At 39.9% G+C, this 16934-nt stretch overlaps 2 protein-coding genes and 1 long non-coding RNA gene across 3 annotated transcripts in view; 2 read left to right on the top strand and 1 right to left on the bottom strand.

The window, feature by feature from the left end:
• The window catches only part of LOC138966590 (transmembrane 9 superfamily member 4-like), a 34370-nt gene extending 29149 nt beyond the window's left edge, over positions 1-5221 (top strand). The window contains exons 18-21 of the mRNA XM_070338875.1: positions 277-340; positions 557-676; positions 1227-1316; positions 4759-5221. Coding sequence (XP_070194976.1) covers positions 277-340; positions 557-676; positions 1227-1316; positions 4759-4908 — 424 coding nt within the window. The 3' untranslated portion in view covers positions 4909-5221. The remainder of the gene's footprint in view (positions 1-276; positions 341-556; positions 677-1226; positions 1317-4758) is intronic.
• A 470-nt stretch (positions 5222-5691) lies between these two features.
• Positions 5692-11466, top strand: LOC138966595 (uncharacterized). The gene is made up of 2 exons (XR_011455721.1): positions 5692-7993; positions 8661-11466. It is a non-coding gene; the product is annotated as an uncharacterized lncRNA (long non-coding RNA).
• Positions 11467-11552: 86 nt separating this feature from the next.
• Positions 11553-16879, bottom strand: LOC138966591 (leucine-rich repeat-containing protein 42-like). The gene is made up of 5 exons (XM_070338876.1): positions 16274-16879; positions 15854-15972; positions 15414-15511; positions 13870-14083; positions 11553-12449 (listed from the first exon to the last, which is right to left on the bottom strand). The coding sequence occupies exons 1-5, from the start codon at positions 16624-16626 to the stop codon at positions 11842-11844; spliced, it is 1392 nt and encodes a 463-aa protein (XP_070194977.1). The 5' UTR covers positions 16627-16879; the 3' UTR covers positions 11553-11841.
• Positions 16880-16934: the final 55 nt, after the last annotated feature.

The raw sequence follows: 16934 nt of genomic DNA, 5'->3' as shown, positions 1-16934 counted from the left end.
CAATGAGTGTCACCGGTGTATGTCCGGCGCATGCGCAGGACACCGGTAGGGGAAGTAACTACCATGGACCATGCCTTATATGGCATAGAGTTTTGTTTTTAAGAGTTACCTCCCCGTGTTACCACGGATGAGTGCTTCAATACCTTAGTAACAAAATGAAGTTATTGCTATCTATGTGAGTTGGTAAGTATATTAATTAAATCAAAGTTTACTTTTGAAACTTTATATTTTATCTCTACACCTATGAATTGTTTTTCTTTTTTTCTCTCTTTGCAGAACACTGATGGCTGGTATTCTACCATTTGGTGCTATGTTCATTGAGCTCTTCTTCATCTTCACTGTAAGTCTCTCCTGTTGTAGTGGTGATTATCTACGTCTTTAATACATCAAAGCCTTTAAGATAGCTCATAAGTGTGTGTGTGTGTGTGTGAGACAAAAGCTCCACTCACTTTTCTGCTACGTGAAAGTGTAACTGTTTTCATCGCATTCGAATCATGTATGACAGCACGTGCTATGTATTGTGTTGACACATTGGTTTTTTTTCTCCCTCTTTCAGGCTATTTGGGAAAACCAGTTCTACTACCTGTTTGGTTTTCTCTTCCTGGTCTTCATCATCCTCATCGTGTCCGTCTCTCAGATCTCCATCGTTATGGTCTACTTCCAGCTGTGTGGAGAGGTAAAGAACTGGGGCATAATCTGGTCATCCTGTCATGTCCACTTCCTGATGGCTGTATTAGTGTCATATGTGGTACAGTTTTAGAGTGACTGGAATTTTACTGACTGTGACAGCATGAGTTTGAGTTCTAACTTGCGCGTAGCCGAGTGGTTAGGATGTCTGCCTACTGAGTGGAAGGTTCAGGGATTGAATCTTGGCTGGGCCTGATATGTTCTGGGTGGAGATTTTTCTGATCTCCCAGGTCAACTTATGTCCAGACTTGCTAATGCCTTAACCCCCTTTGTGTGTAAATGCAAGCACAAGACTCAAGTATGCACCACTTGCAGCCCATCAATGCAGAAGATGAACGTACGTACGTGTTAGTCTTGTGGGCAAGCGTTAGGACTTCTAGATGAACCTAGACCTTTGTTATGTTAACATGACTGTGTGAAATGTTAAGTGTTTTTTTCTAAATGTTTAAGCTTATCAGGTGCAGGTGTGGTAGTGTTAGTCAAGACCACGATTTATTGCAAGGATGATGAATGTGACAGTGATACGCTTTGTGTCATAGGATTACCACTGGTGGTGGAGATCATTTGTCGTCTCGGGTGGCTCTGCGGTCTACGTCTTCTTCTACTCCATTTTCTACTTTCATACAAAGGTAAGGCAGGTTTTGCCCCATCTTACATGCCCCTAATTGCCTTGCCGTGAGGGCGTAAAGTACAATTTCCTCTGTGAAAGTAGGTGGCTTGAAGAGGAGGTTGCAAACAGAATATCAACATACAATTTTACACTTGCAAGACGGATTTTTATGAGTGACATATTTTTGTTTGCATCAGCTGTGTTTAATTATTGAGTTGAGCTTGTTTTCTGTGAAATGTCTGTCCTAGTTTGTGCCTGTACAAAGCCTAGGGTGAAAGTAGGAGGAATTTCTTTGAAAGCGTGAGTGGAGGAAATGGTCTGTGGAAGCTAGCTGCAGTGTGGTGTAATAATACAGGAGAAATTTCCTGACGTAAAAAGAAAGAACAGAAACAAAACTGAGCAAAGTCAATTGCAGTGTGGTTGTGGTCGTCATTTGTAGATCTGACAATCACAGGAACACCCGTTTTCTCGTGGTCCATTAACCTTTGCCGGATGCCAATTTTGACTACACACTCCCGACGATGCGGGTTTGTCTGAACCCATACATTTGAAAGAGGGTTTTTACCGTTTATTCCTCTAACGACGATGCGGGTTTGTCTGAACCCATACATTTGAAAGAGGGTTTTTATCGTTTATTTCTCTAACGACGGTGTGGTTGCATCGAGTTTCTCCCTTCACCGACCTCTTGCAGGGGAGGGAGAGGGGGAGGGAGAGGGGGAGGGAGAGACTGAGAGAGACTGAGAGACTAAGAAAGAGAGAGAGAGAGAGAGAGACTAAGAAAGAGAGAGAGAAAAACTAAGAAAGAGAGAAAGAGAGAGAGACTAAGAAAGAGAGAGAGAGACTAAGAAAGAGAGAGAGAGAGACTAAGAAAGAGAGAGAGAGAGTCTAAGAAAGAGAGTGAGAGACTAAGAAAGAGAGAGAGAGAGACTAAGAAAGAGAGAGAGGGAGACTAAGAAAGAGAGAGAGAGACTAAGAAAGAGAGAGAGACTAAGAAAGAGAGAGAGAGAGAGACTAAGAAAGAGAGAGAGACTAAGAAAGAGAGAGAGAGACTAAGAAAGAGAGAGAGACTAAGAAAGAGAGAGAGAGAGAGAGAGAGAGAGAGAGAGAGAGAGAGAGAGAGAGAGAGAGAGATACTAAGAAAGAGAGAGAGAGAGACTACGAAAGATAGAGAGAGAGACAAATAAAGAGAGAGAGAGAGACAAATAAAGAGAGAGAGAGAGACTAAGAAAGAGAGAGAGAGACTAAGAAAGAGAGAGAGAGAGACTAAGAAAGAGAGAGAGAGACTAAGAAATAGAGAGAGGGAGACTAAGAAAGAGAGAGAGACTAAGAAAGAGAGAGAGAGAGACAAAGAAAGAGAGAGAGAAGACTAAGAAAGAGAGAGAGAGACTAAGAAAGAGAGAGAGAGACTAAGAAAGAGAGAGACTAAGAAAGAGAAAGAGAGAGACTAACAAGTCGCGTAAGGCGAAAATACAATATTTAGTCAAGTAGCTGCCATTTTTCAGCAAGACCGTATACTCGTAGCATCGTCAGTCCACCGCTCATGGCAAAGGCAGTGAAATTGACAAGAAGAGCGGGGTAGTAGTTGCGCTAAGAAGGATAGCACGCTTTTCTGTACCTCTCTTTGTTTTAACTTTCTGAGCGTGTTTTTAATCCAAACATATCATATCTATATGTTTTTGGAATCAGGAACCGACAAGGAATAAGATGAAAGTGTTTTTAAATTGATTTCGACAATTTAATTTTGATAATAATTTTTATATATTTAATTTTCAGAGCTTGTTTTTAATCCAAATATAACATATTTATATGTTTTTGGAATCAGCAAATGATGGAGAATAAGATAAACGTAAATTTGGATCGTTTTATAAATATTTTTTTTTTTTACAATTTTCAGATTTTTAATGACCAAAGTCATTAATTAATTTTTAAGCCACCAAGCTGAAATGCAATACCGAAGTCCGGGCTTCGTCGAAGATTACTTGACCAAAATTTGAACCAATTTGGTTGAAAAATGAGGGCGTGACAGTGCCGCCTCAACTTTCACGAAAAGCCGGATATGACGTCATCAAAGACATTTATCAAAAAAATGAAAAAAACGTATGGGGATTTCATACCCAGGAACTCTCATGTCAAATTTCATAAAGATCGGTCCAGTAGTTTAGTCTGAATCGCTCTACACACACACACAGACAGACAGACAGACAGACAGACAGACACACACACACACACACACACACACATACACCACGACCCTCGTCTCGATTCCCCCCTCTACGTTAAAATATTTAGTCAAAACTTGACTAAATATAAAAAAGAGAGAGAGAGACTAAGAAAGAGAGAGAGAGAGACTAAGAGAGAGAAAGAGAGACTAAGAAAGAGAGAGAGACTAAGAGAGAGAGAGACTAAGAAAGAGAGAGAGAGAGACTAAGAGAGAGAGAGAGAGACTAAGAAAGAGAGAGAGAGAGAGAGACTAAGAAAGAGAGAGAGAGAGACTAAAAAAGAGAGAGAGACTAAGAAAGAGAGAGAGAGAGAGACTAAGGGAGAGAAAGAGAGACTAAGAAAGAGATAGAGACTAAAAGAGAGAGAGAGAGACTAAGAAAGAGAGAGAGAGACTAAGAGAGAGAGAGAGAGAGAGAGAGAGAGACTAAGAAAGAGAGAGAGACTAAGAAAGAGCTAGAGAGAGAGAGACTAAGAAAGAGAGAGAGAGACTAAGAAAGAGAGAGAGAGAGACTAAGAAAGAGAGAGAGAGAGAGACTAAGAGAGAGAGACTAATAAAGAGAGAGAGAGAGACTAAGAAAGAGAGAGAGAGAGACTAAGAAAGAGAGACAGAGAGAGACTAAGAGAGAGAGACAGAGAGAGAGACTAAGAGAGAAAGAGACAGAGACAGAGAGAGAGAGACAGAGCGAGAGACAGAGAGAGAGACAGAGACAGAGACAGACAGTCAGATAGACAGACAGTCAGAGAGACGGATAGACGGATAGACAGACAGACAGACAGACAGAGCAACTGACAACAGACAGAGAGATACGGACAGACAAACAGAGAGACAGACAGTCTCTTGGAGACAAACAGGCAGACAGACACTGTTCCGCCGCTTTGGTAATTATGGGTGTAGCAGAACCCGCGCCGTCGGCAGAGGGATAGTTACAATCACTACTACTCTTTAAAAGTATGGGTATGTGTGAACCCGCGCCATCGGTAGTGTTTATGTAAATTATCATAATCAATTAATTCTGATGTTTTGTCATGTACACACTAAAAATTTGCAGACAGAGAGCAAATTAGGTGTGTGAGAGATACTTAAAATTTCAAAACGATACCTTTAATGGTTCCAGAGTTACAATGATTTTAGTGTGTCTCTGGGTACAGGTGAACCCAGGAAGCACGGCAAAGGTTAACAGGTTGCTGTCTCTGTGTGTATGTGCATGTGTGTGTAATGCATGCTTTTGTGTGTTACGCAGCTGGAGATCACAGAGTTTGTCTCAACACTGCTGTACTTTGGATACACCTTCATCATTGTCTTCACTTTCTGGGTCCTGACCGGCACTATCGGCTTCTTCGCCGCCTACTGGTTCATCCGCAGAATCTATGGTGCTATCAAGATTGACTAAACCCTCAACCATGACCTTTTAGCCTCTTGGTTTAGCTCACTGTGACCTTGTGTTGTCAAGGCATCGACCCCTCCTGTCACTCAACAAGTTTTATCTGTTGTTTTTTGCTGTTTGTAAAATTTGTTATATCTCATTCTTCTGTGTTGCGCTTTTTTGTTTAGTTTTTATTTTCTGTAATGCTGATCCAGACTACTTTGAAATCTTTGTATATTATGCTTAATTATTTTTGTTTTGAGATTGAATTCATTGATATTTATTCTTAACAATGCAGTTGTTTTGCTTCATCTTTTTTCCCTCCCCCATAAGGAATCTCTTGTGTTTGGTGTTACTAGAAGCAGTGTAATGTACCAAATTCTACCATTGACATTGTGCTTGTTTCTGTATGAACGTTGGGAAGAATCTTATTCTCGCTTCATTAGTTGTTTTGTTAGTTGGACAGTTTTTGTAGATTTGTTTAGTGACAGGAGGACATATGTTGGTTGCCAGAATCAAAACCATCATCATCTAACAGGATTGTTAGAAGAGTTTTAGATCGGCAGGGCAAGAATTTGTTGATTGTCTCAAGAACTTCTCAGGTTGGTTCCCGAAAAAAGAAGGGAAGGGTTGGACATTGCTATATTCTGCTGTTATTGTCATCATTCTGTGTTTGTGGAAGTTGTAATGCCTTAGAATAAAAGCAGATCTATACTATCACAGGGCCTTGCATGTTCATTGCAAAAGACCAGCAATAACTTAATGAGAAAGAACAAAATGAGTTGATTTATTCTGCTTGATTAAGGGGAGGTGGGCCAGTGCACTACCTTTTTTTTAATTTTGAATGTTTTATTGTGTCTGAATGTTATTTTATGAAAGAAATGAACAAATGATGACAAAGAATAGTCACTTTTTGTATTTTCGGTTGCTGGTTTTTGTTTTACGGGACAAAAACAGTCAAAATACAGACAAAAGTGGAGTACAGGAGATACCCGGATTTTCATCAGATGTGATTGTCACACTTCTAATTATTGTTTTATTTTATCCTTCTGGGTATGCTCTAGGGGATTACGAAGCAGATCTTGTTTATTATATTTATATTTGGAGTTAGGAACACTTCTTTGTTACAACTGTCAAACTTTAGGGTAACGCTTGCGAAATTATTTTTTGAAATAATCTGGATATGACTATAATAAAATTTCAGCAAAATCCCTTCGTAATCCCCCAGAATGTTATATTCTGCACAAACTACAAAAGAAAATATTGCTCTAGCTAAATTACAGCCAGAGAAATCGCGTAACCCAAGACGTAACCGTAGGCAAAATGGCTGAACTGAGAAAAACGACATTGAAGATTGAACACCACAGAAACACTATTGAAACAGACATACAAGGACAAAACTGTGTTATGAATGAACAGCTTAGTTTATTTGAATTGCAAACTACTTAGCCTTTAGCACGCCAGCAGAGAATTTATGCGTCCATCCCTTCTTTCCCTCTGTCAACCAGCATGGGAATACTGCCCCAGCGCTAAACGTGTATCAATGACCCGATTCTCGTTTGTATTTGCATGCGAGAATAACGGTATTTTTAACGGTAACTTACTTGAGCCAGAACGAGACTTATTTCTTTCCGTTATCTCGTCGATTTGTTGGTTTCCTCGAAGTTTTCTGCTTTTGTTTTTACATCGATACAGTACTTTGGTGCTTCGACAAGCAAGATGGAGGATGATGAGTTTGAAACTTTCGTTTGAGTTGTTTTTTGACAACAAATCGTACGTGGAATCTGAACGATTTACTGAGGAAGCTCTTCGCAATGAACTGTGTATCGCGGTGAAGAAAATGACACAGTTCGTCAAGACAGTGACGGAATTTACGAAAGTGCAGATTGATACAAACTGTTGCTGATCCAGTTTCGTTCGGGAAATGGCAGGCCCAGCAAACATTACCGATAATCTGACTGATGTTGGATACTTTCTCCTGTTTTTGTTTTTTTTGCGTAGCAAATGCTCAACTTGCTTGTCGAGGAGATACTGCACAGAAACTGACTCAAATTCAGCGCAAAGCAAGCCAAAGCCGAGACGTAAAAAGTGTGCTGCATGGCGTGTTCGGAAATGGCGACTTGTGAATCTGCGTGGAGATCAAAGCTTTCCTCTGTATCGGAAACACCGACAGAATCCAAACTTTGGCTTAGTACCAGCGGAACTACTTGTTGTTGCTAACCGAACTAATAAAGACATTGTCCTCTTTCTTATTTCGAGCCATTGATATCGTATCAAAGGTTGTTTCTCAAGGAAAAATTCGCTTTCGGTTGTCACCGATCGTTTGATGTGTAACCAGGATGTTGTAAAACCGAGTGAACTTCGGGTGTTCCCGTCATGGCCGAGAGTCTCTTCGGTAGTTTCCGTATGCAACATTCGTAAGCTGAGCATGCGCACTCACAAAGTAAACTGGTTCCCGATTTCGGTTTATGAAACGAACCAATGGATGTCGAGTACCTTCCAAATAAGGACATTTCCGTTCGATTACGATTGCTGCCTTTGCAACGGACAAGTGGCTGAGTGAATGGAACATTCATCAAAACACTGAGGTCATGTTATAGGTCAAGAGCTGCTGCGCAGTTTCGTATGTCGTGAATGCACTGTTTTGCTGAGGACAAAGCCGTAACTAGCCTTTGAAATGAGACATTTTTTGGCGGGGGAATATCGACTACAGAAGACAATCAATGCCACACATGTTCACATTTTGTCTTTATTGACAGATAAATAGGACACTTTTGACAAAAACACCGACACACATGGATGATAGGTATGTTATGGAAACATAATCTGCTAAAATACCCAAAACAGTGTTTTGAACGATTTGGTCAATTTTGCACTGGCCCACCTGCCCTTAACATGCAAAATAGAGGGTTAAATTGCAGTACACGTGAATAAGAAATGTCTTCTGGCTTTCTAGGAATATCCAAGCTAAAAAGGTGTCTGTGTACATGCAGGGTATGTGCAGTATCTTGGCCGAGTTAATCCTGGTAAGAAGAATCCATTTAAAAACTTGTAACATTTGGTCATCAAGATTTACAGAGAAATACGGCATGATTAGGTTTTGGTTGTTATTGTTATACTGTACAGTAGTCCCTTCCATTTCCGGCCCTTTCGTGGGCGTGAACCTACCCGGAGCGGCCAGCTTTCCCATGACTAATGAGTTTTCCTTCTATAATTGACTCTTAATGGCCGTTAACCTGTCTGACGCGGTCAACGGTCACTGATTTTTGCCCTAAGGTGCCCCTCTTACTCGACAGGAGCGGCCACTTAACGGCCACTTGTCACTTTCGCGGGCGAGCGCCTGTGGTGTGTGTGTGTGTGTTGTGTGCACAGACGGCACAGCACGAGCAGACGACATGAATACTTACGCATGCGCAAACTGTAAATACAGACATGCGCATACATGTACATTTACGGCAGTCACTTCCGGATCGATCACAGCTGATGTGAGTTTGAAACACTTGTTTATCTAATAATCCAAACAACACACATAGAAACATACGAAACAATAGCTTAGCCAGGACGATCGAGTTAAACACGCAAATAATTAAGATGTATAAACGAAAGCAAAACTAACAGAGACAATGAATCGGCGGCTCGTGGATGATCGCTTTCTTTTCTTCATGAAAACTTGATCGTGTTTTTTGGGTTTTTTTGGAGGAGGAGGGGGCCTGTAATGAACGGCCACCTGATATTTGCGGTCACCTTTGCAATGACTAATGGGTGACCGGATATGGCAGGTACTACTGTATATATACTCCTGAACAACTGCCATTGCTATGACTCTTGCTTGTGAACAAGTGATGTTTGTAAATGTACTTTTAGCTCATTATTCAAGTGTTTGTAACAGCCTTGTGTTTTTGTGAAATACATCCAAACGGTCCCCTCCCGCAACCATTATTATTGTGATAAAATCTTGTGTTTCTTTTTTTTCTTTAGCACCTGTTGTCTAAATTTGTGCACTGTCTGCAAGGATCATTTGCTTTGTTTCACATATATGTTCAAGTGAGTGCATGTGAATGAAAGTTTGTGTATGAATTTGAAAGTAAATGTGCAAGTTTAAGGCCAAGATCGGCTGGTATGCATGCTCAAGGGATGTCGCTCGTTTTCTTGTGTCTGGACTGACGCCACCCGGTGTAGTTTTGTGGTCTCCCACTGTAACGCGGCTTGGTGCCCGCCTGTAAGCCAGACATTGCTACATTGATAATCAGATTATAATTCTTCATTGATCCCCCCTCCCCCGGTACATGTATAGATCTTTTCATGCTGCAACAACTAACATCACTTTTTGTCTTGCCAGTGTATGCAGATTCACTGACATTGCTTATTTTAGACTAATAAATCTGAGAATGTATCTATCACAGAGCCTTGCTAGCACTAATGCCGGGGTGTGTGTTTTTGGCTGCAGGTTTGTGATAATATAAGATGTTTGGTGGCTTGTTGACAGACCAGCTTTTTTGTTGGTCCAAGGGGACCATATCGTCTTTTGTTTCATCTTTATCGACCAAGGCCGAAGGCCGCGGTTGATAAATATGAGACAAAAGGCGATATGCTCCCCGAGGACCAACAACAAAATGCTGGTCTGACGACAAGCCACCAAACATCGTTTTTGTCATCATTTTGGTTGTGCAACAAAATGTACAATAACCCACAGGGAGACGAATTTTTAGAATCCAACTCCGGGCCACAAAGCATCGTCACATTAGCTCGAGATAACACGTCAACCTTGTATGTGACGTCAAACGTAGCTTGTTGACGCTTTTCTTCCAGTCTGAAAATGTACAGAGCTGCGATCATACGTGTGAGTTCAGTAAGTGTTGAGCATATTTCTTTTCTTTTTAAGTGTTTATGACTTTTCGTTGTGGATTTTGCGATTACAGAGATAAGTTGCAAATTGACCATGAGTCGCCGCGGTAATTATCAACATTGATTGGGTCTTTGAGAGTGAATGCTTACTATCGTTGTCCTCGGAAACACAAATCCAAAGCCGCGATGGTTCCACACATCAAACAATCAGCCTGATTGGCTTTCACTTTGACAATCCACGTTTCACCTGAAAGCTCAAACCCATTCACCACCGCGATTTATTGCATGGGAAACATGAGATTTATTTCCCAGGTGTTTGTGAATGAAAACTTGTGAAAATGATGACAACAGATTTTATTGGGTGGCAATTAAACTGAGAAATAACCCCAAAAGCATGGCTACTTACATTGGGTAAGCCTTTTGGTTTAGCTGCAAGAAAAAGCAACACATCAAGAAGTATTAGTTTTAAAAAAATCATCAGTCAGCATTTTCCTTGACCTAACCTTTTTAAAGCACTCTGGACTTGGGTGAGAGAAAGTGTGAGCATGTGATTGCAAAAATACATGACATTATTTATGAACTTTGCAAAAGTGTGTGTGTGTTATAGAATTTGTTTTATATTCAGTTGGTGTGTCTTTTTTCTCATCTTAAAATGTGCATAATTGTGTGTGTGTGTGTGTGTATGTGGCAAAGAAAGAGAGAGAGGGGAAACATGAAAGTATATTTAATATTGCAGAATAACATACTTCAGACAAGTTGGATGAATTTTATAATTTTTGTGAAATGACATGGATGCAAACATGCCCAAGAACCTTAATTGTGTAACTCAGTTTTTTTGCAGGTTTCTGTCAAGGTTTTTGTTCTTTGTGGCAAAACAAAAACAAAGGCATATAGATTGTTCAGTAATACTTGCAGTAAGTTAGGAGTAGATGAGAATATTGCTTAGCATTTTGTTTACCAGAAGCTTTTTGTGTTTAAACGGCTGTTTCATTCAGTTTTTTAAAGTTTTATTGAATTTACCTGTGTGTTTGCCTGTAAATTAAAGCAGAGAATTATTAAATCATCTGTCACTGTAAATGTGTTATACGTTAGTGCAAGATCATTTGACACTCAACTTGCAGAATTTCCATCATGTAAATATTTTAAAATGCGTATCGGTAGAATATACTGAAAAGTGGGACATTTCATTGAGAAGGTTATTTGAAAAGAATGTGGGGAAACTTGATGTGAGTAGGTGAAAAATGTGGTATTTATGTCTGTGGCATGTAACTGACCTTGAAATATTTTGAATGACAGGATACGTTGCAGTGGTTGCTTGTTTTCAACTGTTCTAACATCTTGGTTTGAAAGATATCAAGAGTTGTCTGCTCAATGTATTTATCTCCTTTCAGTATACATGGACCATTCAAGAGTTGGGCAGACAATTGCGAGGATGAAATAACTGTTTACTTGATAATCTCTCCATTTGTACAGAAGCCACTGTTGTTTCAGTTTGTGTTTTACTTGAAGAGCAAGGGTTTGTTGAAAAGGCAACGTTTCTATGTGTATATATTGCTGGTGAAGTTTGAGTGGGTAGGACGCAGACTTGGGATGCGAAGTAACTTCACATTCTTTATTGGTAATTTGATTGTTAGTTTTGTTCAGAATGCAGAGATCTACTTACACCGTATCTTCTTGTGCATATCTGAGTGGGAATGCATTGTTAAGCTGGTGGATCATTAAAAACATTTTTACTGTCAAGTTTACTTGCGTTTCAATGGTGTGTGCATGTATGACATGTTGAGTTGCGTGTGCGTGTGTGTCTGTGTGTAAATCATTAATTTGCTACTTTGTCAAAAACAACAAACATATATCAACTGTGTACACTGAAGTAAAAGGTATAATCTATGTGTAGGTTACAACACAAGTGTTTTTTATGAGGCTTGTATTTCAGTCAAGACCAAGCCGATGAATATCAAGGGACATGTATACAAAAAAGTCGAAGAGGGCTATTTATACGTTTCCTACATGGTTTACATGATAGGCATATGTAAGGTTTATTACATCCACAGCTCTCACAGCACTCAATATTTTCCAACACATCCACATACGTACATTGTACAAGGTTGACTTCTCTCAAACTTTAGCGTACTGACTCAGCAACAAAGCTTCCTCTTCACTCAACCCTCTGTCACACAAAACAACAGGGTTTTCTTCACCAGACTTTTTACACACCTTCCTGCAGTCACTACCCACATTTGAAACACCACGACACAGATCTCTCTGTTGTTTCTTAGTTCTACATACACCGAGACTTCCTTCAGCAAGAGACGGATGGCTCTTTTCTCCACAAGTTTCATCGAGAGAGGTTTTCCCCTTTCTCTCATCTCCTACACAGTCCATGTTAGCTTCTGTCAGAGATGCTAGGCTCAGAGCCCCACTTGGATTCACACACTGGTGCACATCAATGCGCTTTGAACTCCAACATGGAGCTCCACACTGAACATTCAGTCTGCTGCTCTGTCCTGATGATTCTGCGGTAGACTGAGATGATAAAAGGCCCCTTGACTGACTGTTCAAAGCACCAGGTTCACGACAACTGAATGGCGCTGAGGCCACTTTCCCAGATATCAAACCGTGGTTGACTAGAACCAGGGACAGGTGTGAAGACTCTCTTAAGCGTTTAGACCTTGGTGGTGCTGAGTTGGATGTCTTGAGCTGATTTTCTTTAACAGCTCTGCCATCTGAATGTAAAGATGGGAAGAAATATAAGCAGAGGAAAAATGTGTTCACATGAATGTGAGTGCTTTGATTGTGATTCATATTTAATATTAAAACGAGAGAAAAATTCTGCACACAACACAAGGAGAACATCATTTTTTTCTGTTAAAAAAAGACAGCATGAGAAAACGATAATTATTTGCACGTTAACTCCATCTCGAGCATTTACTTGTTTGAGAGAACAACCTTGTAAACTATAACAAACACACTAAAGCAGTATTGATGTATGTACCCAAATCTGATTGTTTGGCCTATTTTTCATTTCTGGCATAAAATGGTTAAAATAAAAAAATATGCATCCAATTTTAGAGATAGCAAACTCAACATTACCTTCTTCCTTTGAACAGGGCTGCTCTCACTTCCAGTGTAATAAATCAATACTTCAAAGCTTACCAGCAGTTAGCTAGAACAAGAAGGGCAAAGCCCATATGACTCACATGCTTGACCTTGACATGACCTTGACCTTCAGGGTCAAGGTCAAATAACTAAACCTAGCAATGACATCATACACTAAGAACTGCTTTACACATTTTTCCTACCAAAATACATGTGACCTAAGGTCATGCAACACAAAGCTGTTATTCAAGACATAGGAAGTACAATGGTTCTACCATGAGATATGGTCACTTTTAGTGGTTCACTACCTTATTTTGGTCACATTTCATAAGGGTCAAAGTGACCTTGACCATATGTGACCAAATGTGTCTCATGATGAAAGCATAACATGTGCCCCACATAATTTTTAAGTTTGAAACAGTTATCTTCCATAGTTCAGGGTCAAGGTCACTTCAAAATATGTATACAATCCAACTTTGAAGAGCTCCTGTGACCTTGACCTTGAAGCAAGGTAAACCAAACTGGTATCAAAAGATGGGGCTTACTTTGCCCTATATATCATATATAGGTGAGGTATTGAATCTCAAAAACTTCAGAGAAAATGGGAAAAATAGCTGTTTTTTAGGCAACATTTATGGCCCCTGCGACCTTGACCTTGAAGCAAGGTCAAGATGCTATGTATGTTGTTTGGGGCCTTGTCATCATACACCATCTTGCCAAATTTGGTACTGATAGACTGAATAGTGTCCAAGAAATATCCAACGTTAAAGTTTTCCGGACGGATGTCCGGACGGACGTCCGGCTCGGGTGAGTACATAGACTCACTTTTGCTTCGCATGTGAGTCAAAAATACTGCTAGTCCCTGGGTCCAGTGGAGCTCCCTTTTAAGACCCCCCAATTTAAGACTCCCTCCCTTTAAGACCTTATTTTTCAGATTTTCTGTTCATAACCTCTGTAAATTTACCTCCATTTCAAAACCTGATTTTTGTCTGTGTTTTTTTAAGGTCGTAAAATGGGGTTTCTGTTGCAAGTCAATCCTCCACTTACAAAAGCGACTCGCTTTGGGACCTGAAGAGATAGGAAGCTGATTTTTTTGGTTAGAGGTTTCCCGAGAATGCTGGATCCAACGATAAATGATTTCCTTTGCCCATCCCTGCGTCGTGACCTGCAGTATGTCAGTAAGGTTTGCACACTGCTTCTCTGTCAGTGATGTCTTCACCAGCAGAGACCTCCTTTCACCAAAGTCACGAAGTTCTTGGCTCTATACAAAAATAACACAGAAAAGGGGATGTTTAGTGAAAACAAATTTGACAGCTGACAAGGGGATTAACCCCTTCACTGCCCACCCCGTATGTAATACGTGGTCATTTTTGGTTTGTCGTACGCCCATAACCGTATCTCATACGTGGGATTTGTGTCACCAACATTTCAGGACATTTCTGAAAACTAAATGGGAGGTAACCACTGTCCAAGTACTTGTAGGGGTTCTAAACACAGTTCTTTCCCATAGACCGTTCGAAAAAGTTACTAAAGTTGCTACCACGTTCTACCACGTGTTGAAAACTGTGTTAGCATTCTCGCCATTCACAATGGCGGCCGAAAGTCCGACCTCAACTCGTAGACCTGTTTTCAAGCGATACAGTGTTCTGGAAGCTCTACACGAAGTGATTTATGGATTACCACACAGAAGAATACTTTTATGGGCTGTAATGTGAGTACCTGATGTTTGACACCAGTTTTAGCAGTGTTTTGTGTGGTTTTACGTGCTGCAATGTGTGTCACTGTGTGTGTGTAAGTCCGGAAACTGTAATTTTTGACGAAAATGGTCATTATATCAATTTTTACTATAACAATCACAAACAAAGTCCAATGATCATGTCATCCTATAATAGCCAAGGGTATAAGCAAAACACATGCCAAAGATCTAAGAGATATCTCAATAAATGATCGAGCAGTGAACAGATTAGTGAACCTACCGAAGAAAGCGAAATTTTGCCCTGGCACACAGCAATACCAAAATGCTGTTATACTGTGGCAGTGAGGAGGTTAAAACTATAAAAGGTATGAATTACACTTGATTTTTGCATTAAGTACCCGGAGCACACAAAAATTAATGTGCATAGCAGACACATACCTTTGTTCGCAAGTGATTTCAGATAAAGTGGTGAAAGCTACACACAGTAAAACAATCAGGATATTACACATATATATATCCCTTTTTTCCTAAGTAACACGACTAGCCAGGCACACAAAGACAAGACACACACTCATTCCTCTTTTATTTCACTCGCTCACTGGACTCCACCTTTTTTCCTCACTACTACAAGGCTTAGGCCAAGCATCAGTAAGCAGTCACTAACACCACACAATTTAACATAAATGGACTCAGTCAAGGGACCTATTGAATTTCCCCTGCTGGTCAAGGGTATATATATATGTGCAACAAACTTTCCCATAGAATTTACGACATAATATAAATTGTATAAATATACTAAAACTTATTTTGCAGCCCTCATACCATGATCAGACATGTTAACACTTATTTACTACCACAGGTGGGTGTATTGCAATTTAACCATTTGCAACTGTACCTGTCTTTGCTGGATCACAGTCGAGGAAAGGTTAAGAAGCTGAAGATTGCAAAACACATGGAGGAATCGAAGGCTCCTGGCTGAAATATTCTCATTTTCTGCAAAGCAAAGTAATGTGTGTAAAATTCCCCCCCAAAAGAAAGGAAAATATATTGTAATTTATTGCTTGAACATGTTCAAACAGCAATTCAAACACAGAAACAAGAATATTTTGCCAAAAGTTATGACTATTATGAGAACACACATGCATACAAACACACAGTGGATAGTATATCTGAAAAAGAACCATCAGTGGAACAGATTTGTTTAAATTATACTCTTTTTTTCTGTTTGTTTTTGGTATCAGTTTTCTTAAATACATCATCAGAAAACATGTTATGTGTCAAATATGTCAATTGTCATAGATATATATACTGTCTCATATATATTGAATTGTTTACCCGAGAGATCGAGAATCTTCAACCCTGTAGGTCCAGTTTTCTTGACACGAACTGGTGTTGTCCACTTCTGGATCCCCTTGTCTGTCAAGGAGTTGCCTCTCAGCGAGAGCACTTCAAGGCTAACAAAGGGAAAAAGGTACACTAAATAATGAAAGGAAATTATGCAAACACTGAAACAGATGCTAAACTTTGGATTTTATTTGTTCCTTCAACTGATGTCATCATCATGGCAGCTAGCCTTTTCAAAATTCACTTTCTCTTTGAAATCATTAAAGAAAGACAATTTCTGCCTCTGGGGACTGTATTCTAAATGAGGGCTATCTTCTGAAATAACCCTGTGGAAAAACAAGTGAAACTAAACGGACTATATATATATATATATATATATTAAATTACACTAACAGTTTTAAAGCAAATTACCTGGGAAGTGTGGCGATGTGGTACAGAAGCTCATGCTCATCTCCAAGCCCACATGCTGAGACATCCAACGCTTTCAAATGAGAGAATAATATCAAATGTTCAAAGCAGTTTGCTAGCATCAAATGTTCTCCATCAATATTGAGCGCTGAAAGGAATTGATCTGTGTAGGCAGACGCGAACAGAGAAACTGCATACTGAGATTCTGTCAGACTGTCAAGATCGAATTTACCTGCTGCCTTGACAGCATGAAATACTTGCTTTCCGACAATATCGGGAAAACCTATCAAGGATTCAACATGATAAACGTTTGTGGCAACGATCTGAAGGCAGCTATCGAAGAGCTTTGGCACCATTTTCCTCTATAGCCACTGCGTTTCTGCGTGTCTACTTTGCCAAAATCAAAGATCGTGTGTGATCGTGTGCTACGATCTCTGCTAAAACATCTAGTTTCGAATCATCCACGCTCACAGCGCGAGGACAGGGGAGATAAGTCACAAATAATTTTTGTTGTCTCCTGTGAAACATCGGCAGATAGACCGTCGTATATTTCAAATTTGATGATGCATTTAATCTCAAAAGAGGAATATAGTCATTCCCTTTCCCATAAAGCATAGTCTGTAAATTATCTATTCCAATTGAGGTAGCCTATTAAACGTTTTGA

Source organism: Littorina saxatilis, linkage group LG5 (assembly GCF_037325665.1).
Source record: "Littorina saxatilis isolate snail1 linkage group LG5, US_GU_Lsax_2.0, whole genome shotgun sequence".
NCBI lineage: Eukaryota > Metazoa > Mollusca > Gastropoda > Littorinimorpha > Littorinidae > Littorina > Littorina saxatilis.
Note: the sequence above shows the minus strand (reverse complement) of the source record. Positions and strands in the feature narration are given on the sequence as shown.

What these genes read in the sequence shown, in the direction of transcription:
- LOC138966591 (XM_070338876.1), bottom strand. Translation starts at nt 16,626, where the DNA reads ATGGTGCCAAAGCTCTTCGATAGCTGCCTTCAGATCGTTGCCACAAAC. An exon ending in CACATCGCCACACTTCCCAG is followed by an intron (nt 15,973 to 16,273) that starts GTAATTTGCTTT and finishes TCCCTTTGTTAG; the next exon opens with CCTTGAAGTGCTCTCGCTGA. An exon ending in CTGTGATCCAGCAAAGACAG is followed by an intron (nt 14,084 to 15,413) that starts GTACAGTTGCAA and finishes ATTTTTGTATAG; the next exon opens with AGCCAAGAACTTCGTGACTT.